The sequence below is a fragment of the Panthera tigris genome, chromosome D4 (assembly GCF_018350195.1).
Source record: "Panthera tigris isolate Pti1 chromosome D4, P.tigris_Pti1_mat1.1, whole genome shotgun sequence".
NCBI lineage: Eukaryota > Metazoa > Chordata > Mammalia > Carnivora > Felidae > Panthera > Panthera tigris.
Genome location: NC_056672.1, coordinates 55,065,005 through 55,090,581, shown reverse-complemented (window position 1 = coordinate 55,090,581; position 25,577 = coordinate 55,065,005). Strand labels below are relative to the sequence as shown.

The following is a 25,577-nucleotide window of genomic DNA, read 5'->3' as shown; positions in this document are numbered from 1 at the left end:
AAGACATAAAAATTTAGTATGAAGAAAGCATCCCCCAAACAATGAGTCTCTTAACGGAAAAAAAAATAAAAGAGCACTATAATTAACCTTTCCTTCAAAGAAAGGAAAGAAACATAAATCTGTTATGGTAAATTCGGAAAGATAAATATTTCCTAGTCCCACAATATGTGTTTATTTTACACGATGTATTTGAATGATGCAAGTCTATGAAGCAGGGATCTGTGGTAATCCAAATTCATCCACCAGGACTCCATCCTGTGAAAAGAAAGCAATGTGTAGTGCCACTGTTTTTCAGTTGATAAAACAAATGATCACAAGTATTCAGTAGTCAAAATTCATTTCCCAGTGTTTAATCAGTGAACACCAAAATCCCACTGAGAAGATTAGAAAGCATTTTCATGAAAGATAAAGGGTGTAGTGATAAGATAAGAAAAGACTGGAAAAGCTCAGGGTGGTTCTTTGCAGCACAAAGGCAGAGTGAAAGAGCAAGAGACACTTACGAGTAAACTAGGAAGGGTCTGGGTGGAAAGGATGAGGAGTCAGTCCTTGCCTCCAGATTCCCATTTTCACTCTGATGTCTTTTTTTTTTTTTTAAATTTTTTTTTTTAACGTTTATTTATTTTTGAGACAGAGAGAGACAGAGCATAAATGGGGAAGGGGCAGAGAGAGGGAGACACAGAATCTGAAACAGGCTCCAGGCTCTGAGCGGTCAGCACAGAGCCCGATGCGGGGCTCGAACTCACAGACTGCGAGATCATGACCTGAGCTGAAGCCGGCCATTCAACCGACTGAGCCACCCAGGCGCCTCTCACTCTGATTTCTAAAGTGAACCATTATCTTTTGTAGCTTCCCAATCCTTAAAGGAGCAGTGCCCCAGGACAGGCAGTTATTTCCATATCATACTTTTCTACAAACTTAGAGACAGCAATACTACTATCCATTAAGAAACCATATCTCAACGGCACATTTAACACAGGAATCTGTGACCTTCTAAAAGCAGAAATAACATAGATGCTTCAGGGTACTGAAAAGGTAAGCTGTGGTGGTAGCGTTAATAAAAATCATTTCAGGTAGGGGCAACTGGGTGGCTCAATTGGTTGAGTGACTTCAACTCAGGTCATGATCTCATGGTTCATGAGTAAGCCCTGCTCACTGGCTGTCAGGCTCACTGCTGTCAGTGCAGAGCCTGCTTTGGATCCTCTGTACCCCCCGCCCCTCCTTGCTTACACATGTACTCTCTCTCAAAAATAAATAAAAGATTAAAAAAAAATTATTTCAGGGGTGCCTGGATGGCTCAGTCGGTTAAACGGCTGACTCTTGGTTTTGGCTCAGGTCATGATTTCGTATTTCATGAGTTTGAGCCCTGTTTTGGGCTCTGCGCTGACAGTGCAGAGTCTGCTTGGGATTCTCTCTCTCTCCCTCTCTCTCTCTGCCCCCTCCTGCTCACACTGTCCCTCTCGAAATGAATAAACTTAAAAAAATTAAAAAAAAAATAATTTTAGGTAAGCTGAGAAAAAGCAACCTATAAACCTGGAACCCTGAAATGACCAGAGACAGGGGTGGGGTGGAATGAGCAGTAGAGAAAAGTAAGATTACTCTAGACTCAAGGAAGAAGGGAGGGTATGGTAGGGGGAAGATGCACATTCATAGAAATTAGCTATAAGGGACCTTGGAAATGATCTACTTCCCACCTTTTGCTCCCCACATTTCACATGCAGGAAAAACTGATAAGGTTCTGAGAGAAAATAAGAATTTCTAATTTGCTCCAAGTCATACAGTAAACAAAGGCAGAGCTGAAACTGGCTCTCACTCAAGGACTGTGCACACTGAACGTGCACATTGGGAGATAAAGCAAACACCAAGGAGATAAGGCAAACAGAAAAAATGGCAAGAGAAAAAAATGACACATTACACCAGGAACTAAGATGGAGCGAACAGGATTTCATAAGCAACAAAATTTTATCTGTTTATAATAATGACAACTGTATAGCTTTGGATGGGGCTTTCAGTGCGAAGTCCTTTTACATACAAGATCTAACTTGTTCTACACAACAATTATGTAAGATAATTGTAATTATCTGCATTTTACAGATGTAAGGATCAGAAAAGTTCACAACAATTAAGTGATTTGTCAAGGTCTCATAGGGAGTTAGTGTCAGGACTGAGACTTAAACCCAGGTGTCCTGATTCTTTACCTTGTTAGTGAGAAATTTTCAACATTAAGTTTTATACTTAAATTATTAATCCCTATTTAAAAAAATCCACCTGGAGCATTCCCTTTTGAATATACTCTCTCTGTAAAGAGAGCTTTCATACTATTCTTCCTTTCTGATTTTAGACTCTAATAAACTTTTGCCTGCTGCTCAAAAAGAAAAAAAAAAGTCCACCCTACAATTAAGCAGTGTGTATGTATGGAAGATAGAACTTTCTTTCACACTGCTGCCCAGCATGGTTCATGAATGTGTTGGTAATGCTTTTCCAGGAAATACTGTCTGAAACCTAGAAATGGCACCCAGTGCAAGCTCACAAGGGTAATTCCTGGGCCTCAGTGACACTACGTACACAGCCTGTCCACAGTCCAATGCAAGAAAACTAGACTTTCAAGGGGTCCCAAAACAATGACTAGCACGGTCTTTCCCCGTTCAAACTTAAGACTACCTTGTAGATTCCCAAATTGGGATCAAGCAAAAAACCTTAACCATTTTGCATAGCAAACATAAAGAGAAAAAGCTTTCACCTTATTCTTTGTGTCAGTGGGAACGCCTTCTGGAATTGCAGGTGCAGATGCCGCTTCATCCAAGTAAGAACTGTCTTCATCAGCCAGAAGCTCGTCACCCAGTGCATCCAACTCTGAGATTGAAACAGTTGACATTTCAAAAACAGTTATGCAAGAAAACTGGCAGCTAATGTTAAGAAAGTTAGCCAAATTATTATGAGACATGAATTTCAAAACAAAGGGAAAAGGATTTTTAATTTTTAAAAAATATTTTATTTATTTTTGACAGAATACAAGCAGGGGAGGGGCAGAGAGAAAGGGACAGAGGACTTGAAGCAGGCTGTGAGCTGACAGTAGTGAGCCCAATGAGGGGCTCAAATTCAAGAACTGTGAGATCATGACTGGAGCCAAAGTTGGACTCAATGGACTGAGCCACCCAGGTGCCTGGGGGGAAAGGATTATTAATCTCTATTTTCAAAATAAAAGATGACCATCTTAAGAAATTTTCAAGGGAACTGATGTGGTAGAATCTATGAAAAACACAAATCAAAGTAAAACAAAACAACCATTCCCCACAGGTTTACAAAGCCCTAGTCTTCATGAGAAGAGTCTATATATAGCTATCAGTTGGCCAATTCAAATTAGAAAATCTGGACAATAACAAATGCAAAAAATTCTCTCTCAGTTATTGATGAGCTTGAGAGAAGGCAGTGAAAGGCATGAAACTGTTGCATATTGAGTGACCATCACATGAAATCAAGCTTTAAAAATATGTCTATGGTAAAGTGAGTTGGAAGTGACCAGGAAGAATGACAATAGCAGATAGAGACATAGCAGGAAACTCAGGATGGGAAATAAAATAAAGAAATGAATGTGAAAAAAAAAAAGGTTCTAGGCAAAAACAGAATGGGAGAAAGAAGGGAGGGGGTGAGAGGAAGGGAGGGGGGGAGAGAGAGGAGGAGAAGGAGAAGAGAACTGAGATGGGAATCATGTGACAGAAAATCCTGTGTGAGGTGGTTCTGCCATCTACCTAGTTACTCATGCTAGACACTGACATTTTTTTTTAATGTTTTATTTATTTATTTTGAGAGAGAGAGAAGTGGGGGAGGGGCAGAGAGACGGAGAGACAGAATCTCAAGCAGGTTCCACACCATCAGTTCAAGGCCTGATGCGGGGCTGGATCTCACAAACCGCAAGATCATGACCTGAGCCGAGATCAAGAGTCAGACACTTAACTGACTGCGCTGCCCAGGTGCCCCCGACAAACATTCTTGACCTCCCCTCCTTCCACATCCACTTTTCTGTTTCTGCTACTATCACCTTAGTCGCTATCATCTTTTCTTTAAAATTTTATTTATTTTTTAAATTCCAGTATAATTAACAGTGTTATATTCACTTCAGGTGTACAATATAGTAATTCAACAATTCTGTACATTACTCAGGCTCATCATGATAAATGTACTCTTACCCCCATCACCAATTTTGCCTGTCCCCCACCTACCTCCCCTCTAGCAGTTTGTTCTCTATAGTTAATAGTCTGTTTATCTCTTTTTTCTTGGTTTTGTTTCTTTTTTTTAATTTTTTTTTTAATGTTTATTTATTTTTGAGACAGAGAGAGACAGAGCATGAATGGGGGAGGGTCAGAGAGAGATGGAGACACAGAATCTGAAACAGGCTCCAGGCTCTGAGCTGTCAGCACAGAGCGTGACGCGGGGCTCGAACTCACGGACTCCAAGATCATGACCTGAGCCGAAGTCGGCCGCTTAACCGACTGAGCCTCCCAGGCGCCCCTTGGTTTTGTTTCTTAAATTCCACATATAAGTGAAATCATATGGTATTTGTCTTTCTCTGACTTATTTCACTTAGCATAATACCCTCTAGTTCCATCCATATTGTTGCAAATGCTAAGATTTCACTCTTTTTGATGGTAATATTCCATTTGTGTGTGTGTGTATCCACATCTTTATCCATTCATCTATGGATGGACACTTGGGACTGCTTCCATATCTTGGCTATTAAAAGTAGTGCTGCAAGAAATATAAAGGTGCACGTATTTTTTTCAAATTAGTGTTTTCATTTCTTTGGGCAAAGGCTCCTCTCCCTGAGGCCAGGCAACAACCCCTCCCATTTTTTTCCTATTATCCCCTGCTCATCCTTCAGGACCCATGCCTGTGCCCACTCCCAACTAGGATAGATTCCCCAGCTATGTGCTCCATGGTACCCCACACTTCTCCTTCCCAACAGTTTGTGCTCTTGTAATTAATCACTTGAAGTAAGTTTCTTACCCCTGGTGATGGAAGCTTCATAAATGCAGGGACCATATTTGCCTTCTTCAATGTTGAATTCCTAGCACCTAACATAGTACCTGGCCTATGGTAGATGCACACGAAGTACTTGCCAGTGACTGTTTCTTGATCTGCTTTGTTGTTCTGAGGGAGAGGACTCCAAAAATAGGGAGAGCAAAATCAAAAGGAAAATGGCAGGGAAACGCAGTGCTTAGATACCAAGCACCAGGTCAGCAGACACTTTTGCCCATATTTTCCTCCAGAGCTTATCTGTCCAAGAGTTGTTAGTGGATCATGCACATCTGACATGCCAGCTTCATAAGCTCTTTGCCCAGAGGCCGTACCATAAACTAACTCTCACAGAACCTTCACTGGAATTTTCTCTAGCATTTGGGAAAAGGTCCCAGGAAGTTGCTCCTTTCAGACTCTAAAACTTTTTTTTCCCAACTGCTTTTCCCATAACATACCTGCTTCCAGGTCATCTTCGTCTAATTCTGGGGTGCCATAACTACGGCTCAGTGCTTCTTGGATTTCACTGGCATCTTCCATCATATCTTCTAGCTGGTCTTGTAAATCCTTGTAGAAATGTATATGACAGTCTTCATTAATTTTTTACTATTTTCCTCTAACCCTCACTCCACTCTCTCCTCTGAATCTCAGAAGCAAGCGATTTTTATTTATTTATTTTTATTTTTTTAAATTTTTTTAACGTTTATTTTTGAGACAGAGAGAGACAGAGCATGAACAGGGGAGGGTCAGAGAGAGGGAGACACAGAATCTGAAACAGGCTCCAGGCTCTGAGCTGTCAGCCCAGAGCCCGACGCGGGGCTTGAACTCACTGACCGCGAGATCATGACCTGACTCGAAGTCGGCCGCCCAACCGACTGAGCCACCCAGGCGCCCCAGCAAGCGATTTTTAAAAAGATAACGTATGCAAAATGGTGAGCACATACCAGTTTTCAACAATTGTTAGTTCCCTACCCTTAACTCAGTCCTTGCCTACTGACTGCTTTTAGTCAACAACTGACCAGGTGTTCCTGTAAAGTACAGGTCTGAATAACTCCTGAATGCCCCTTCCAATTAAAAGTATAAAAGAGCTTAATGAATTATTTAAAAATCACAAAACTGAAGAGTCCCATAACAATAACCGTGAATGCCAATGGCCACATAATCCTCCTTTTTGGTGATAAAATGTAAACTCAAAATTAAGGAAGAATTAAATTGGGGCACCTGGCTGGTTCAGTCTGAAGAGCGTGTGACTCTTGATCTTGGGGTCATGGGCTTGAGCCCCATGCTAGGTGTAAAGATAACTGAAAAAAAAAAAAAAACCTTAAAAAAAAAAAGAAAAGAGGGGCGCCTGGGTGGCTCGGTCGGTTGAGCGTCTGACTTCAGCTGAGGTCATGATCTCACAGTCTGTGGGTTCGAGCCCCACATCGGGCTCTGTGCTGACAGCTCAGAGCCTGGAGCCTGCTTCCGACCCTGTATCTCCCTCTCTCTCTGCCCCTCCCCCACTCTCACTTTGTCTCACTCTCTCAAAAATAAATAAATGTAAAAAATTTTAAAAAAAGAAAAGAATTAAATTGGTGATCTTGCATTTGAATTTAAGGTGCTTCAGGGAAGTCCAAAGTCCTACTGCAAGAACAGATGCCCATTAGTCTGTCATTACAGAAAGTTTACCTAAAACACTAAATTCAGCCTCCACACTATCAACATTTTTCTAGTTTATGGAGAAAAGGAGGTAATAGAGACAAGCAAATTAATCTTCTTAAGTCAGCCAAAGATGGACTATACTGTGTAGGGAAAAAAGACAACAGTGGAAACAACTGGGTGGTACAAAAAGTTGTACTGAGCCAACCCTGGATGGAGAAACAGAAATGGAATCAGGATAGGCTTGATATCCGAGACCAGGCTGGTGAAAATAATTGACTGAGAGCATAAGTCATCTGTGAATGATCTACCTGTGATTAGCTAGAAGACTACAAAGCCAGGAGTAATGTAAAAAGCAATCTGAGAAGTGCTACAGCATAATAAAGGGCAGCTAATATAATGGCTAGGAGCACAGACTCTAAAGCTCAAATCTTGCCTTACTCAATGAGAAATAAAGCCTCTAAGCCTTAATGTCCTTGTCCATAAAATAAGATTATTAATAGGCATACCTCATAGGATTATTAAAGGATTTATCACAGTAATACATGTAAAACACTAAGCACTTAATACTATATATCTTCCATTATGTTAAGGATGTGCAGAGCAACAATATGCTCGTTATATGCTGAAAATTCCACAGAGAGGAAAGAGAGTATTGTTGGTAATGCAGAAAGTCCAAACCAGCACCATTTATCCTTCAGAATTTTTTTAAATTTGTTTTAATGTTTATTTATTTTTGAGAGAGACAGAGTGAGAGTGGGGGAGGGGCAGAGAGAGACAGACACACAGACACACACACACAGACACACACACACACACACACACACACACACACACACACACACACACAGAATCCAAAGCAGGGTCCCGGCCCCGAGCCGTCAGCACAGAGCCTGATGCGGGGCTCAAACCCACAAACCACGAGATCATGACCTGAGCTGAAGTTGGACACAACCAACTGAGCCACCCAGGCACCCCTATCCTTCAGAATTTTTAAAGCAATGCAAAACATTTGAAAAACTCCTCTTGGCCCACAAATTGGAGGTTTGTTTTTCCATTTAAAGGTGAGGGAGAGAGGGGCACCTGGGTGCCTCAGTAGGTTAGGTGTCTGACTTCAGCTCAGCTCATGATCTTGGGGTTCATGGGTTCGAGCCCTGTGTTGGGCTCTGAGCTCAGAGCTCAGAGACTGGAGCCCGCTTCAGATTCGGTGTCTCCCTCTCTCTCTGCCCCTCCCCTGCTTGTGCTTGCTCACACACACACTCTCTCTCTCTCTCTCTCTCTCTCTCTCATAAACATTAAAAGAAAAAAAAGGTGACAGGGCACCTGGGTGGCTCCATTGGTTAAGCGTCTGACTTCGGCTCAGGTCATGATCTCACAGTTTGTGAGTTCAAGCCCCGCGTCAGGCTCTGTGCTGACAGCTCAGAGCCTGGCGCCTGCTTCATGTTCTATGTCTCTCTCTCTGCCCTCTGCCCCTCCCCTGCTCATGCGGTCTCTATCTCTCAAAAATAAATAAACATTAAAAAAAAAAAAAAAAAGGTGAGGGAGACAGTAAAATGAAAAACACTTAAAAAAAATTTTTTTTAATATTTATTTATTTGAGAGAGAGAGAGAGAGAGAGCATGATCATGACCTAAGCCAAAATTAATAGTTGGACGTTCAACTGGCTGAACCACCCAAGTGCCCCAAAAAAACTTTTTTAAAAAAGAAAGCACTATGCTGTATTTTCAAGTGCCAAACTACTATGCTGTACACATGTAACATTCTGCTGTACAGAGAAGCGCTGGCTGAAATTAAAAAGAGTGAAAACACAGAGTAAGTAGTTAGGTCAAGCTCTGCTATGCTATCACATATCAACACAAGTCTCCTCAAGTCATTTATGAATAGGATTCCTAGCAATAGACTTTATGAAAGACACACACACACTAATTAGCACACAAAGAATTAACAGGCTTAATATTGGATAAGCAACACAAAAATAATACAAATATAAGCACTAGACTTGACATGCAGAAACTGAAAAATAGGAAGGCTAGAAACAGAGGAACACACATACACATGGGTAAAATACTAAAGAATGAGTGAGAGCTATCAAACAGTGAAAATGTTTTATAAAGTATTTTAGGAAAACAAATGGAATTCAAAATATATAGTCCAGCCAGAGACAGACACAGACAGAGGCACACACCAAAAGGGAGAGAAAGGAGTTCTCTACCTGCCATGTGGGCAAATCTACTAGGAGACAGGAAAAGGATAATTAGATAGGGAACAAGACAGGCAACTACAAGTAAAAGATGGAGAGACAAAACAAAACAGAAAACAAAACAAAAACAACAACAGAAAAATTCCAGTTTCTATTTTGTTTATAGTAAAGAGCTCTCATTAAAACATAAGGAACCCTGTAAACAGAAAATAAAATTCAACTGCATTATATTACCAAATAGTATTGTACAAATAAGACAAACATACATGGAACACTTTTCTTAGTAAATGTCTGGGAAGATTTCACTGAGCTTAACTCTGTAAGCAGAGACTGGTGGAGGATTAGAGAGAAAGCCACAGGCAGTGTAAGGAGGGGTGCTTGAAAAAAGAGGAGGAATGTCCTTACTTGTACTGTAGATCAACACTCTCAGAGAATACCTCTTCAGATGTAGCAAGATGCCAGGAAGTCAGTAAGTACTCAACCAACAAATATTGCTTGAATCAGGCAACTGCTTTAGCTCCTTTAATAGTCTCTTGTTCATTTGCTCAGCAATCATAGAAACTTTCTGAACACCAACTACAGCCAGGCATTGTTCAAGGTATGGGATATAACAGTGAAAAAATCATGTCCCTGCTCTCATACAAAGAGACATTCTACTCAGGGATAGAAGTAAAGACCACCACTGTACTTGCAGAAAGGTAGCCTCTTTCCTCTGGTCAGTCACCACTCACTCCCTCTGCTATCCCTACTTGCCATCTGGGCTGTTCCCCTGAAAGAAGTGAGAGGAGTGCTTAGGGCTCACCTCCCAGCCAAAGCACGATCTCAAAAGACATGTTAATTTTAAGAGCCTAATGACATTATTATTAAAAATCTAAAGAGAGTTACTAGCAAAAGGAACCAGCTCTACTCCAGAAAGTGTGTTAAGCACCTGACTTATATAGCCTCATTAACACTTGTGACCATCCTGGGGGATGGACAGCAACATCACTACTTTACAATTGTGGAAACAGACTCAAAATCATTAAGTGAGTCAGAAGTAACAGGAAACTGGGGGCTTATTTACTGAGTGCCTATTATATTCTAGATATTATGTATGTAGACACACCAGCTCATTTATTTCATCCTCATAATAACTGTATATGGCATTAGGATCCTGGTGTTAACAAGGAAACAGACACATTTGGTACCCTACCCCAAAGTTACTCTATTAGTAAATGGCAAGCCCAAGATTCAATCTGTCTTCTGTGTTCTTCCCATTACATTCACATTCATTTGGATTCTTTCCAAATCTACTATACTACATTCTTACAGAAACTAGCATACATCTCACCTCAATCTGGTCAATTTTCACTTGCTTGTATGCTTTCTTCATTTCCTTTACTCCCAGTTTCATAGCATCAACCTAAAAAAGGGTAAGAGAGAACACCATGTTTTAAAAAGCCATGCTAGTGAAATGGTCTTTTAAATACTATGGGAAAAGAACACAACAGTTAAAAAAAAAAATCATGGGAAAAGGTGCTATGGAAGTACCGTGGTCTTGGTGTCCTTCAATGACTGGATGGTGTAATTGGCTTGTTCCATGTTAAATGACTGTTGGGCGAGATTGTCCCGCTGCTGCTCATACCTTTTCAGAATCAATTAAGAATGGTAAATGTGAGCCAGACAGAAATCCTCTGGAAGAAAGTATCTCTAACACTATATAAGTATTTCCTTTAAAAAAAAACAAAAAACTTTAGGGGCATCTGGGTGGCTCAGTTTAGCGTCCGACTCTTGGTTTCAGCTCAGGTCATGATCTCACAAAGCTCAGGTCATGATCTCACAATCATGGGACTGAGCCTCGTGTTGGGCTCTGTGCTGGCAGCACAGGGCCTGCTTGGGATTCTCTCTCCTTCTTTCTCTCTGCCCTTTCCCCATGTGCGCTCTGTCTCTCTCTCAAAATAAATAAATAGACTTTAAAAAAATTACAAAAAATTAAATACACAGAAAAATTGGCAAAAACCATTTAATCACTCTAACACAAGCATCATGATGTACCCCTCCAGTCTTCTGTCTTTGTATCTTAGTTATAAGACTAATTTTCCCCTTAATATTACAGCCTGTGCTGTTTTCTATGCTACTATATACTATTTAATGTCTCTTTACAATGTTTCAAATGATTTCCTGCGATAAATTCCCAGAAGGAGAACTCTTGGGGCAAAGGGGGAGACTATTTTTAAGCTCTTCATACATATAACTAAACTGTTTTTCTAGTAGACTGAACTCCTTGAGGATAGGTATTGTATTTGACTAATCTTATATCCATGATTAGGTAATCCATCTGGCCTGATATAATGCCTGGTGCTCAAAATATGTTCTTTTTTTAAAAAATAAAGTTTTATATCAAAGTATAATACTACTTCAAAGACTTATGTCACTATGGTCTTTATACAACATCAGGAAACCATCTAACTATCCAACCAGCAGAAAATTGGTCAATTCATGGTGTGGGCAAATGGTGGTGGAATATCACCAGCCTGTTAAAAAGTATATCATTCTTAAAAAACGTTTAAAAGGAGAGAACTGCTCATGATGGAGAAGGACAACCTATATATACACAATTTTTCTTCTAAAAAGCCATATGCACATATACCATGCATGCACGAGCAGAGAAAAGAAACTAAGAAATCATCATTCTAAAAATGGTTAATTCTGATAGTAGGAATCTATGTAAATGTTCTTTTCTTCTGTTTATGTTTTTGTATTTTTCAAGCATGTATAATGAATATGTATTACTTAAACACTGCAGGCTACCTAAGAAGGGAATAGTTTTTACCACTCTCACTACCATGTTAGGCATTATAATTTCTTTTTCCAATTTTGTCTAATCTAAAAGGTGGTATCTGATAAAAAGGCATTTTAAAAATAAAAACAGAGATATCAACAACCTTTCTAGTTCCTTATTAGCTAATTACATCTGACCCCTACAATCCTGCAGAAGGTCTCATCAGTTGGACAGCCCACAAGGGTAAGCATCAAAGATGCTATCTGGCTTCTGCTCAGACATGGAGACATAGTCACCTAAAATAAATCCAGGACCCTTAAATCTATTCTAGTGGGAGGGAACAAATATTCAGGATCCTCAATTTCACAAAAAATAAATAAATAAAAAGGCATACTCTAATTAAATACATAATGGGAGAACCCTATAGATCTGGGTAGTCCAATACAGAAGCCATTTAGCCACATATAGCTACCTAAATTGTTAAAATTAAATAAAATTAAAACTTCAATTCCTTGGTCACACTAGCCACATTTCAAGCGCTCAATAGCCACATGTGGCTAAGAGCTACTGTACTGAACAGCGCATATATAGAACATCTACCATAGCAAAAAATTCTGTCTAGATGGACAGTGCTGGAGGAAAGGAAACGGTTACACTTATAACTTACATCCGCTTTTGCTTTAAAACCCTCAAGGCTTTCTGTTTGACCATATTCTGGGGAGAGAAACAGATATTAATGAAAAGAAGAAGAAAACACACATACAGTAAAAGAAATCTCCCATATCCTCAGACTTACATATCTACTTACTCTCTTCTTCAAAGTTGCAGACATGGTGGCTCCTGGACTCTTCCTCACTTCCCAAGCAGTCTTTAAGTCTCAACTCATCTGTCTTTGCATCCCACATCTCAGGGTACAGAATTATATTCCCTTTTCCTACTGCATATTATCTCCATGGCCATCCCCAATAGTGCCTATTTTGTATACCCAGTTGCCTTATGGAGATTCCCAACTTGGACATCCTGCTATCCATTCAAACTCAACATGCCCAAACTCCTCAACCTGTTCTCACCTTGGAAATAACTAACAATGGTCTCACCAATCCCTCACTTCTCTAGATTAAGAATCTTTAAATCAACCTTACCTTTCCTCTCTGTTGTCTCTACATGCAGTCATCTTGTTACTGATTTTCAGAACTTACTTTCCAACTGATTACTTTCCTGTCATTTTCATGACTGCCACCAGGGCTTAGGCTTTCATCTCAAGTCCAGATGAGCTTTCCTGCCTCTGGTCACTCTTCATTCCATGCCATCCAACTAAGATGGCTGAGAAAAGCCTCTTGTCACTTTCCTTTCTATACTGCTTCATAAATCTTTTTGTTCCTCCAATGAAGAAGGAAAAGCAGATATTATCTCACAAATAATGTTTCTATGTAGGAGAAACAGTGCTATGTAGGTCACACCAATTACTTCGTGAGTACACAAAATGCTCACACTATAAAGTATATTATCCCCATTTTATAGACAGAGAAACTGAGGTTCAGTAACACTAAATAACTTGTCCTAGCTCAAAAAGTTAATAAGTTACAGAAACGGGAAAAAAGTAGGTAGTTCTATATCCACAGTCCAAACACTTAAATATAGTAATCTATGTTTCTAACAATAGAAGAGGAAAACAAGATATTAAGTGACTTTATAACGGTCACAGCTAGTAGATAGTGATGGTGTTACTAATAGAACACTGGTCTCCAGATGCCTAGTTCAGTACTTTTTCCCAGCATACCATTCCTTAACCAGTCTATTATACACACCTAACTTGACCAGCATGGCTCATAGTTCTGAGCATGTCCCAGCTCTACTCTCCAGATTGCCACCTTCTCAGAATATGTTAATTCCCATGTACATGATTCTGGACATGTGGTCAGCACTTTCTCTCCACCAGGCTAAACCCCAGCCTTCCTCTCCTATCAGGCTGCAAACTCCCCTCCCTGAAGGATACACTGTCACATATTTTCTCTTTACCAGATTGTGAGCATCTCTTCTCTATCTCTCACCAGCCCTTACTGCTGGGCCCTATTTCCACAGGTGCTCAAATTAATCTGTCACAGCGCCTTTTGCAGCTGCCACCTCCCTTACCTTGGCAGGACCCTCTCTCATCTTCTTGATCTGATCCTTATACTTCACTAGCTCAGCATCCAGTCGAGAAATCTTCTTGTCAATAGATTCTGCCCTGCTGTCCACCTTAAAGAAACAGTGGTAATTATCACAATATACTTACATGAGAAGAGGCAGGAGAGGGAAGAAGGGTGGGAAACAGTGGTTCCTGACCAGGCGGACATTTCCAGTCAGAAACACTGGGGGGGGGGGGGGCTTTTATAAACTATACTCCACCCCTCAGATTCACATATTCCAGGACCCCTGAAAATCACTGGGTTGAGTTGACATTCCCCTACAATTGGAGACTAGTCAGGCTGGGAGCTCAACCAGAAGGTGTGTGAAACAGGCCAGGGCTGTAGCGCTAATGCTATTTGCTTAGATAAAGGGAGGTGGCTTAATGTGAGAGGCCAGAGTTCTGAATTTGCTGTTATTAAAATCCAGGATCGGGGTAAAGATATGTGGACCCAGGATATCACGTTGAGGGTCCTGATGTGGGAGAGGGATGAGAATAAATGAGGGGTAAAGGTTAGGACTGAAGTGGGAAGGATGTGGGCCTAATGGCTGGTTGGGGTAGGAGGAGAAGGAAAGAGCAAGTAAACACGGCAGTGGGCCTCAGAAGGAGTTGGGTGCAAGTAGGGGGAGACACTGATAGCTTAGGAATCCCTGGTTTGTGGCGTCAGGAATGACCCTGGGTAACAGCAATGAAGGTGTGGTGGTGAGGGCCGAGGTGTCCGGAACCAGGAACGCAATGGAGGAGTAGGAGCCGGGAGCCCAGGGTGGGCGGGGTCGGGAATGTCAGAGTCCCTCAGCCTAGTTATGCGTGGTCGAGTGCCCACCGTGCCAATGCAGTCAGTCAGGCTGGGCGGCGGAGCCTTGGGTTTCGCTTTTCCGAAGAATCGGTTCATCTTGGGCGGCCGCGAAGAAAACCCAAACACTGGAGCAAAACTAGAAACGGAAGTAGAATCACCTCCGCCTCCGCCTTGACTTCCTGCCCCCCCTCGCGCAAGCGCAATGTGCCTATTGCAGTTTCCCCGATCCTTTTTCCGGGTTTTCAGCTCGGCCTTCCGGGGAAGGAGAGCTCCCGGAGGTTGGAGGGTGCAGAGTCAGCAGGGGCGTGGCCTCGGTGAAGGGCGTGGGCGTGGCTTCAAGTGAGTGGGGCGGGAGCTCGGCTGAGTGGGTGGGGCCGAAGCTGCTTTGGCCGAATTCAACCGGGCCTGCTCCAGGGGGCGGGGCCGGTAGGCCCGCTGGGCCGGGCCGGGCCGGGCCGGGCTGGGGCGGGGCAGGGAAGCAGCCGCGCGGGGTTGCAAGGCGCCAAGTTCCTCTCCCACCGCTGGGTGGTCAACTAGCGCGGGTCTGGCGGAGCGCGGTGGCGCGCGGAGACCGCGAGGCGACCGGGAGCGGCTGGGTCCCCGGCGGCGCGCCCCTCGGCCGGGCCGGGAGCCGCGCCAGTCGGTGCCCCCGGCCGAGCGCGGTCCGCCTCCCTCTCAGCGATCATCCGTCCGGAGTGCGGCCCGCGGGCATGCCGGATCCACCAGGGGCGCCGCCACCGGCGCTCGCAGGCCGCGGGTGAAGAAAGTGCGGACTCGCTCGGCCCGGAGCGAAGAGGTGACCCGGTGCGAAGAGGTGGCCCGGAGCGAAGAGGTGGCCCGGAGCGAAGAGGGGGCCGGGAGTGAAGAGGTGGCCGGGAGCGAAGAGGTGGCCGGGAGCGAGGAAATGGCGACAGGCGGCCTCAGCGTGACCGTCACCCACAGTGAGCGCAGACGGCCGGGTGGGCTTCGTGCCGGCTGGGCCCCGTGCCGGTCCACCAAAGCCTGGTGGGGGTCTGGCCACGTGTCCTCCAAAGGCGTGTGTTCTTGTGCTGGTCCTAGCGTCTGGAAATGTGAGGTCTTGTTTGTATTTGGGACCGGCTTTTTGTGCGGGTCTTGTATCTGCACACCTTTCCAGGGGCCAGTGTATTTTGTCTCAAGCCATTTGCCTTTTGTCTTATCGTCCATGTACGTGCTTCACGTCGTCCTGGTTATATGTCTTAGTGTGTGCCTGGGCAATCCTTGTGAGTCTTTGTATCAGCATTGTGTTTGGCCGTGTCGTATATGACTGCTGTGTGCCTGGATACCTGTGTGTGTGCTGAGTTTAAACCTACGTCCGTTGTTTGAGTGGGATGTGGCTACAAGCGTAAGCCCTGGGAACCCTTAGGGTCTGTCTACTGTTGGAGGTGATAGCCAAACAAAGTAAGTCCACCCAAGAGCTGAACCTATGAAGTCTCCTCAGGACTAGAGGAGACCCCAGGGCCTCAGAATCTGGGGACCAGTATTCTAGATCCTTCAGTTTTGAGTGACCTTGGGATGTCTCTTTTCTAGGCATCTGGTTTCTTCCCTGTGAAGTAGAATTGGTAGCACCTGTCCTGCTGACTTCATGTGGCTGTTGTGCAGGCTCAAGGCTTGGCATATGCCCAGGACATGGGCTACCTCCTTACTGTGCACATACCTGGAAAAAAATTGGCATTTCTGGTTCAAAAAGAAGTTTTCTGCTGTTTGAGTTTACTCACTCATTGTCTATTTGCTGAGCACCAGCCATGTTTGTGCCCAGATGTGCCCAGTAGAAGAGACCTGGAGGAAAAATAATTCCTTACCCATTACAGCAAAGGAGACAAGAACAGTACAGTAGAGTACAGGGTAGTCAGGCCACAGGAAGCAGATAGCTTGTGATGAAAAGCATGCCCTTGGAAATCAGATAGATGTGAAGTCAAGCTCTGACTTCACAGTTGGGTCTCAATAGGCAGGTCTTTTAACTTAGGTCCTGAACTTAGTTTGCTTATCTGTAAAATGGGGATTAATAGGTAGTACCTCCTTAATGGGGTTGTTCTGAGGATTAAATAAGATAATGTATGAAGTGAGCCTAGTCAGTCCTTTATGCATATTAAGTGTGTAAAATGCTACCTGATATCACTAGATTGCTAGTTATTATCATAGAGGACACAAAAATCCTTGAGAAGGTTATCAGACAAAGCTGGGCAGATGGGGGGACAGACAGGCTATTTGGAGTAGGTGGCAAATGAACTGGGCCTTGAAGCCTGAGTAAATAAATATAATAAAGTGTCACCCTTTTTTGGTTTATGTGAAAGAGTTTTCTTCATCAAACACTCTTCTCTGTCCCCAGGCAATGAGAAGCATGATCTTCACGTTATCCCGCAACAGGGCTGGAGTGAGCCAATTGTCCAAGACCTGGCCCAGGTTGTTGAGGAGGCCACAGGGGTTCCACTGCCTTTTCAGAAACTTATATTTAAGGGTAGGCATTTCTCTTCCAGCTTTGAGTCCTTATGGCTAATGGGCCTACTTAAAACTGCTTAGCCTTACCTAGTGGTAACTCTTAGTTTTCAAACTGGGATAATTCTTATTTGCTTGTTTAGTCATCCATTCCTTAGACATGTATTTTACTGAGGCCCTTCTATATACTGGACACTTTGAAACATTTGGACAGATGTTAGAGTTGAAGTCCCATGAGGGTGGCAGAAATCTTAACCATTTTTGGTGAAAGTGCACAGGCAGTATTCCCTGGCTAAGCTAGATTCTCTTCCCATCATATGCGTATGTGGCTCTCCTGACCACTTCTGCAAGTTACTATTAAGTAATTGTTTTCATAGTTGCTGAACATCTGATTTCTCTGTTAGGGATAACTAACTTTAAGGGAAGACACTACTGTGTCCAATGCTCAGCATAGTGCTGACACAGAGATGTTGAACAAACTTACTAGGGGCCTGGATATGGCAGGCCCAGTAGATGATACTGATTTCTGCCAGGACCCACCTCCCCCTCCTATTCCCATATCTCCCATATCTATTCCATATCTCCCATACCTCCCCCCCCATCTCCTGAGAGATCCCATATTTGTGGTATCTGATGGGGCTAGATTTATCCCATTTGGTGCCAGTCTTAAATAATTTAGTGATGGGAACCATTTTTATTTATACTTCATAGTGTAACTCCTTGTCTTTTTTTATTTTTTAAACATTTTATCATGGAATTATAAAAGGCAATAGAAATCCATGTTTCAGGGGTGCCTGGGTGGCTCCATTGGTTTAGCGTCCCTGTCTTGATTTTGGCTCAGGTCATGATCCCAGGGTTGTGGGATTGAGCCCTGCCTCAGGCTCCACACTAAGCATGGAGCCCGCTTAAGTCTCTCTCTCCCTCTGCCCTTCTCTTCTGTTCTCTCTCTCTCTCTCTCTCAAAAAAACAAACAAACAAACAAACAAACAAACCATATTTCAAAATGGAGGAAAGCACAAAGAAAATGCTCTATGTTCTTCTGGATAAAACCCCTCATATTTCAGAATGTTTCTTATATTATTTTTATTTTTTAAAAATAAAATTTTTTAATGTTTTATTTATTTTTGAGAGACAGTACACGTGGAGGAGGGGCTGAGAGAGAGGGAGACACGGAATCCAAAGCAGGCTCCAGGTTCTGAGCTGTCAGCACAGAACCTGATGCAGGGCTTGAACTTACAAACCGTGAGATCATGACCTAAGTTGAAGTTGGACATTTAACTGGCTGAGCCACCCAGGCACCCCTCATATATATACACATACGCATATATACATACATATGTGTGTATATATATATATATATGTATGTATGTGTATATACACATATATACACACATATATCTATACATGCATATATGTATACGTATACTACTTTTAAAAATATACATACATGTATATATACATATATGTGTGTGTGTGTGTATATATAATATATATATACATATATATATATATATATATTTTTTTTTTTTTTTTTTTTTAAGTAGTTTTCACACCCAGCTCAGATCCCAGTGCAGGGCTTGAACTCATGACCCTGAGATCAAGACCTGAAGCTGAGATCAAAAGTTGGGCACTTAACCTACTGAGCCACCCAGGCGCCCCTCATTTCAGCATATTTCTATCTAACTATTTGTTTGTTTGTTCAGGCATCCTGAAGTGTGGGTTCTTATTTATGTATGTGTTTTTAGTTGACGAAACTGAGATTATATTGACTATATAGTTTTTATAACATTTTTCTTATAATGCTGAGCCATCAGCATTTATTGTGGCATTCAGGTTTCCTAAAAAAATTAGCTTTAGGGGCGCCTGGGTGGCTCAGTTGGTTAAGCGTCCAACTTCGGCTCAGGTCATCATCTCACAGTTTGTGAGTTCAAGCCCTGCGTCGGACTCTGTGCTGACAGCTCAGAGCCTGCAGCCTGCTTCAGATTCTGTCTCCCTCTCTCTCTCTCTGCCCCTCCCCTGCTCATGCTCTGTCTCTCTCTCAAAAATAAATAAAACATTAAAAAAAAATTTTTTTTTAATTAGTTTAATGCCTACAAAGTCTTCTGTACTGATGTATAGCTAATCAATCCCCTATTCCTAAATGTTTGTTTTTCCAGTTTCTCACTATTATGATTAAGGTTGCATTGAAGATTATCTTGTAACACTTATTGTGTAGGCACATGTCCCATTACTTGTTTAGGATAAAATCTGAAGTGAAATTTCTGGGTCAAGACACTGTCTGAAAAGGTTATTACCAATTTATCCTCTTCTCATTAGTGAACACACTTGTCTGTTTCCTGTACCCTTGCTGAAATCTGTTTTCAGTGTTGTACAATTGTTACCACTTGGCATAACTTCTCTTTTCAGGAAAATCTCTGAAGGAAATGGAGAAGCCATTGTCAGCACTTGGAATACAAAATGGTTGCCGAGTCATGTTAATTGGGAAGAAGGTAAATTGCTTTTTCTGCCAGAATACCTGAGAATCAAATGACCAAGGTCTTTTATACACATTTCTATTTAAAAGGCCAAACTGGGGACCCAGATTCTGCATTAATAAAATAGGTCTCTCTAAATACATGTAGTTCCATTCATTTGATAGGATTACTAGTTTTGTTATTCTCAGGCCCTCCCACTCCTGTTGGTTATGGTTTTTACTCTGGGAATTAGGAACAGTTATGCTGCTTCAATAACAGCTCTTGTGTTGGTGGTGGGATCTCAATCTGGTTAAAATGGGGCCTGAGTCAGGACTTACTTACTTGCAGGGGATTTGCAAGAGAATGTTTTATTAAAATAAGCCTATAGATTTTTAAAATAAGTACTCTGCAAATTTCATCAGTCTCTCTCCCTTTAAACACCCCTTTTACTAAAATCTCCCACAAGAGAAAAACCCTCTTTGGCCAGAAAGAAAAGTTCAGAATAAAGAACTGAAAGAGGAAAAGAGCCAGTTTGTGAGGACAGTAGCTCCTGGGGTGATGAGTGAGGTTTATGGCCAGCCCTGCATTGTGGCACACTGGAATTGTTGGTCATAAGATGCTTTCTATTTTGGGTGAGGTAGCTGATTCAGAGAGATGGAGAGAGGGCAGAGATTAGCAAAGTGGAGGCAAAAAAAAAAAAAAAAGTCCAGCTGCAGAACGCCAAGAGATTGGCACTTAGGATTTCCCCACAAAGAAGAATGTGATCAATTTGAGATAGTGTAAAAGCAGGAAGCTACTGGCCCTGACTACTGATTGTTTAGATGAGAGAAGGGGAAATATTCTAGGTTTCTTGCTCAAGGGTCAGGGGAATAGTTCTGAGCAATGGGCAGAACATAAGGGTTGAGTTTGAAGAAGCTATAGGACCCCTAATTGGGGCTGTCCTGGGATATATGGAGCCAAGTCTCATTCAAGTCCGTTTCTACCTCTTTTGGGCTGTGTGATCTAAGATTACTTTACATTAAACCTCAGTTTCATCATCAAAAACACTAGATTGTTCACTGGGATGTGGTAAGGCTTAAAATAATAATACAGGTAAAGTGTTTAGTGCCTGGCAGGGAGGAAATGCTCAACAAAAGTATTCATCATTGTCATCATCATCGTATTAAGTGGGAGAGCTCAGTTGGTGGGTGACACTTAGGAATTCATTTAAAGGAATGGTAGAATTCTACCTGTCTCACCATTCTGGACTCCTTACAGGTAGTCACTATAATTTGTTCCCTCTTGAGGTTTCAGTCTGGAGTCTGCTATGGATCAGCCCCAAGTTTAGGTTGAATCTGGCACTTGGATTGGCTCCATCCTCCCAACCCAAGCTGTCCGGGGCCTGGCCAAATGTTTACTTAGTATCTTCTCTCTAGTCTAGAGTCTTTGTGGGTAGAAAACCCTAATGTGTAATCCTCCTGCTTGCTTTCCAAGAAGCAGCAGAGTTAAGGCTATTTTTTTCTAGGAGAGTGGTTTAGTCCAGTTGTGGTCAGATTTTTTTCTTGCCAGACAAAAGCTACCTTTCTTGGTGATTATTGACTTCATTTTATTTTTAAACGTTTTATTTTTTTTTCTTTCTTTTTTTCTTTTTTTTCTTTTTTTCTTTTTAAACGTTTTAGAACAGTCCAGAGGAAGAGGTTGAACTAAAGAAGTTGAAAGATTTGGAGAAGTCTGTGGAGAAGACAGCTGACCAACTGGAAGAGTTGAATAAAGAGCTTACTGGAATCCAGCAGGTCACTCTCTTTGTGGAGATGCAAATGTGTGGTCACCGGGCAGCCTCTCTAGTCAGATTCCCTGGGTTCAGATCCTGGCTTTACACTTTCTATTACTTTGGGCAAGTTTGCCTTGTCTCAAGTTCCTCACCTGTAAAAATAGACTAATGACAATACCTCCCTCCTCTTAGGGTTGGTGTGAGGATTAAACGATGCAGTTTGAGGGGCACCTGACTGGCTCAGTTGGTAGAGCAGGCCACTCTTGATCTTGGGGTTGTGAGTTCAAGCCCCACATTGGGCATAGATCTTACTTTAAAACAAAAGTTGTAAAATAAAATGATGTACTTTGAGTCTGACACATACTAAGTGCTTTATAAGTATTACTGTCACTGTTATTTTCAAACCCTAGCCAGCATCCATTTGTGCTCCTAGGAGAGCACCTGCCATGCCAGGATCATGTATTATCTGAAAATAGAACAGGTAGCTTCTCTCAGTCCAGTCTGTTATAATGTGTTTAGCAAGGCAAAGAACATTTTGTTGAGCCATAAAAGGTCCAAGTTGAGCTTGATCTTAGAGGATGGTATCCTGTTCATTTCCTTCTATTAGAGAAGGGGTACAGAGACCAAGTAAGGATTGTGAACAGCCCCAAATCACATCTTCCCTCCCTCCCCTCAGTTTATAACATTAATAGATGTATCTTTTGGTTTTAATTACAAAAGTAATACATGCTGATTGTACAGAACTTTTAGGTAAAGATAGGGGCACTAATACCTGTAAGCCCCTGACTCAAAAGATAACCAATACTGGGGCACCTGGGGGGTTCAGTCAGTTAAGTGTCTGACTCTTGATTTCAGCTCAGGTCATGATCTCAGAGTTTGTGAGATTGAGCCCTGCATTGGGCTATGTGCTGACAGTGTGGAGCTGGCTTGGGATTCTCTTTTTCCCTTTCTCTCTGCCCCTCTTTCCCTTGCTCTCTCTCTCTGAAAATAAATAAACTTAAAAAAAAAAAGACAACCAATACTAAAGACTGGAATATATTTTTGCATCTTAAATTGGTACAATGTTGTGTACACTTTGTAAATTGTTCTATTAGATAAAAGATTGAACATTTTCCTATGTCATTAAAAATTATCATACTTATTGGGGTGCCTGCCTGGCTTAGTCGGTAGAGCATGTGACTCTTGAGCCCCATGTTGGGTGTAGAAAGTACTTAAAACAAAAATAAAATCTTAAAAAAATAATGATCATGTATTTCAAAACTTGCAGAATGTTGCCACATATATGAATATGTTATGGTTTAGCCAACCAATTCTTTATTGTTCTTCAACCTAATGTTATTTTATCATTATGCATTAATGCTTTTCTGAACATCCTAGGATGTAAATCTTTTTTGACCATTTCTGACTTCTTTGGTAGCATAAATTCTCTCACTTGGAATTGCGGTTAATGTTTAAAGCCTTTACTACAAGTGGTCAAATCTGCATCTTCAATAAACATTCTTAGAGATCCCCGCTGTCCATCTGTTGTCACCAGCTAATTGGTGACTGGGCCAAGCAATGTGAATAAACAGCAAGACAGTTTAGTAAAAATAATGTAAATTCTGCCATTTGTTTACACAGGTCTATGTCAGGAATTATTTTAAGGGTCTCCATATATTCCTCTTTATCCTCATAGTAACTTTCAGGGGTGAGGTATCATAATCTCCATATTAAAAATGAGGACATTAAGTCTCAGATAGGTTAAGTAACTTGCTCAAGATCACAAGCCAGTAAAGGGCAGTCAGAATTCAAGCCTGGGCCCATCAGGCTCTACACCTCGTGTTCCTAATGTCTGCCTCTTGTGTGTGGGTATACACTGGTGACTGGGGGCTGCACTCGGGAGGCATTTGCAGCCCTAGTGGGCCATGTGAGACAGAGTGGCCTGCAGCCTATCACAGTGCATGGGGTGACCCTGGGCCAGGTTTTCTGTTTTTTAGCAAGAGATGAAGTTGTGGGTCTGAGGTGTGGCCCAGCCTTTTGGGGGGATGTAGGCTCAGGGTGTGGCTGCTTCATCAGTGTCTTGGCATGGAGTTTTCTGTCAGCCTCAAGGAACCCTTGCAATAATGCATTATTCCTGCACAGGGCTTTCTGGCCAAGGATTTGCAAGCTGAAGCTCTCTGCAAACTTGATAGGAGAGTAAAAGCCACAATTGAGCAATTTATGAAGATCTTGGAAGAGATTGACACGCTGGTAAGTAAATATTCAGCTGGTGGGGCGCCTGGGTGGCTTGGTCGGTTAAGCGTCCGACTTGGGCTCAGGTCATGATCTCATGGTCCGTGGGTTCGAGCCCCGCGTCGAGTTCTGTGCTGACAGCTCAGAGCCTGGAGCCTGTTTCAGATTCTGTGTCTCCCTCTCTCTGACCCTCCCCCGTTCATGCTCTGTCTCTCTCTGTCTCAAAAATAAATAAACGTTAAAAAAAATTTTTTTAAATATTCAGCTGAGAAGAACTAGTTTCCTTTGACTATGTTTCAGTCAGTTTCAGTCTTTCAGTAATGCACTCTTACTGTATGAGTATATTGAGCACCTGCTGTGTGTCAGACACTGCTAGTCCTTGATGGATACACAAAAAGATAAGACAGTTCCTGATTTTTAGTCAGTCACATCACACTAACATAAGGCTTTTGTCATTTTTATTTATGTATACTAATAGCATCCAGTTCTCACAAAGTTGGAACCCAAACGGACTCTGATTTTATGGTCAGAGAAACACAGGGCTTCGCTTTCCTGATATTCATGTGACTGATATTCCACTGGGCTCATTAGCTGGACGGAATTCAGTTAGACTCATGAGTAGCTCTTATGAGACAATTGGGGCTCATCGACTCCATGTTCCCTTCTGCAGAGGGATGGTAATGGTATTTCTAGCCTGATGCCTCATGTTTTTAAAATTAAAAAAAAATTTTTCTTTATTTATTTTTTTTGAGAATGAGAGACAGAGAGTGAGAGGGGGTGGGGCAGAGAGACAGGGAGACACAGAATCTGAAGCAGGCTCCAGGCTCTGAACTGTGAGCACAGAGCCCAATGCAGGCTAGAACTCGTGAAACCGTGAGATCATTACTTGAACTGAAATTGGACGCTTAATGGACTGAGCCACCCAGGTGCCCCTGAGGCCTCATTTTTGAGGGTGACTTTCTCTGCTTGGGATTCTAGGGGAGTGAGAGGGGTTTGTAAAGAAGAGGCACAGTGAGCTCATGGTGTGGCCAGGACATAGTATCTGTACATAGAACACAGAGAAAGAACAAAGTCTTTGTTACAGATCAGTGTCTATGGCCCAGACATTGAGAACAAAGGGAACTTTTATAGAGGCGAGAGCCATGGGAAGAGCCATGTAAGATAAGATACAGACCAAGGGAAATCATTCCTGAAAATCCATGTCTCATTGACACTGGTGACTTAAGATGCATTTGGTATACTGTGGTGTTCTATCATGTTGTTATGCCATTTTTACCGAGATTATTTATGTGTCAATGTGTTCTTCCACAGATTCTGCCAGAAAATTTCAAAGACAGTAGACTGAAAAGGAAGGGTTTGGTGAAAAGGGTTCAGGTGAGTTGTGTGGTCAGAGATTACAAAGTTTAATGTGTTTACCTGCGTGTGTGTTTACCTGCTCAAAGTAGGGTAGGATAGAAGTGTGATGTGTGGTGTGGACTTTTTTTTTTTTTTTTGGTTGTTATTTCATGAGCCCAGAACATAAGAGAAAAGCTCCTTTCATGTCCCTGTAATTATATTTGAATTTACTAACTGGGAAGGAAGATCACACAATTCTAGGAGACACTATTCAGGTGAACACTGCTCCCTGAAATTGTACATTCACAGTGGCAAGGTTTCCTGTCCTCACCACCTGCTGGGGGTTGTCGTCAGAAACCCTAGTCCTATGCTGCCTCTGCCCCTGCCCTGCTTGCCTTAGAGCCAGGCCAGCTCCATCCCTACACAGCCTGTTTTGAGTCAGTCACCCACGGGTTCTGCACAATGGCTAAGCAAAGAGCCTTGCACGGGCAGGGATTGGCCAGCCCGGGATGGTCCCTCACTGCCCTGTATTTATGTATTAGGCATTCCTAGCTGAATGTGACACCGTGGAACAGAACATCTGCCAGGAGACAGAGCGGCTACGGTCCACAAACTTAGCTCTTGCCGAGTGAGGTGAGGCAAAGAGAGCATGTGCTGCCTTGAAGAACAGTGCCACCACCTCTGTCCTCTCTGGAATAGAAGTGACCTGATTTCTTCAGGGCCGCTGGGGACAATTGGCCGGTTGCCTGTTTTCTTGCCCCTCTACCTGTTCTCAATGAACAAGTGTTGTCTGCAATCTTCA

At 42.4% G+C, this 25,577-nt stretch overlaps 2 protein-coding genes across 2 annotated transcripts; one reads left to right on the top strand and one right to left on the bottom strand.

The window, feature by feature from the left end:
- CHMP5 (charged multivesicular body protein 5) lies at window positions 1-14,922 on the bottom strand. Its single transcript, XM_007076579.3, has 8 exons — window positions 14,600-14,922; window positions 13,743-13,847; window positions 12,277-12,323; window positions 10,379-10,472; window positions 10,179-10,250; window positions 5,469-5,577; window positions 2,738-2,850; window positions 1-255 (listed from the first exon to the last, which is right to left on the bottom strand). The coding sequence occupies exons 1-8, from the start codon at window positions 14,666-14,668 to the stop codon at window positions 205-207; spliced, it is 660 nt and encodes a 219-aa protein (XP_007076641.1). The 5' UTR covers window positions 14,669-14,922; the 3' UTR covers window positions 1-204.
- BAG1 (BAG cochaperone 1) lies at window positions 14,775-25,577 on the top strand. Its single transcript, XM_042963491.1, has 8 exons — window positions 14,775-14,858; window positions 15,003-15,513; window positions 16,920-17,048; window positions 19,433-19,515; window positions 21,138-21,251; window positions 23,351-23,458; window positions 24,752-24,814; window positions 25,318-25,577. Exons 1-8 carry the CDS (start codon window positions 14,775-14,777, stop codon window positions 25,405-25,407), a joined length of 1,182 nt encoding a protein of 393 aa, XP_042819425.1. The 3' UTR covers window positions 25,408-25,577.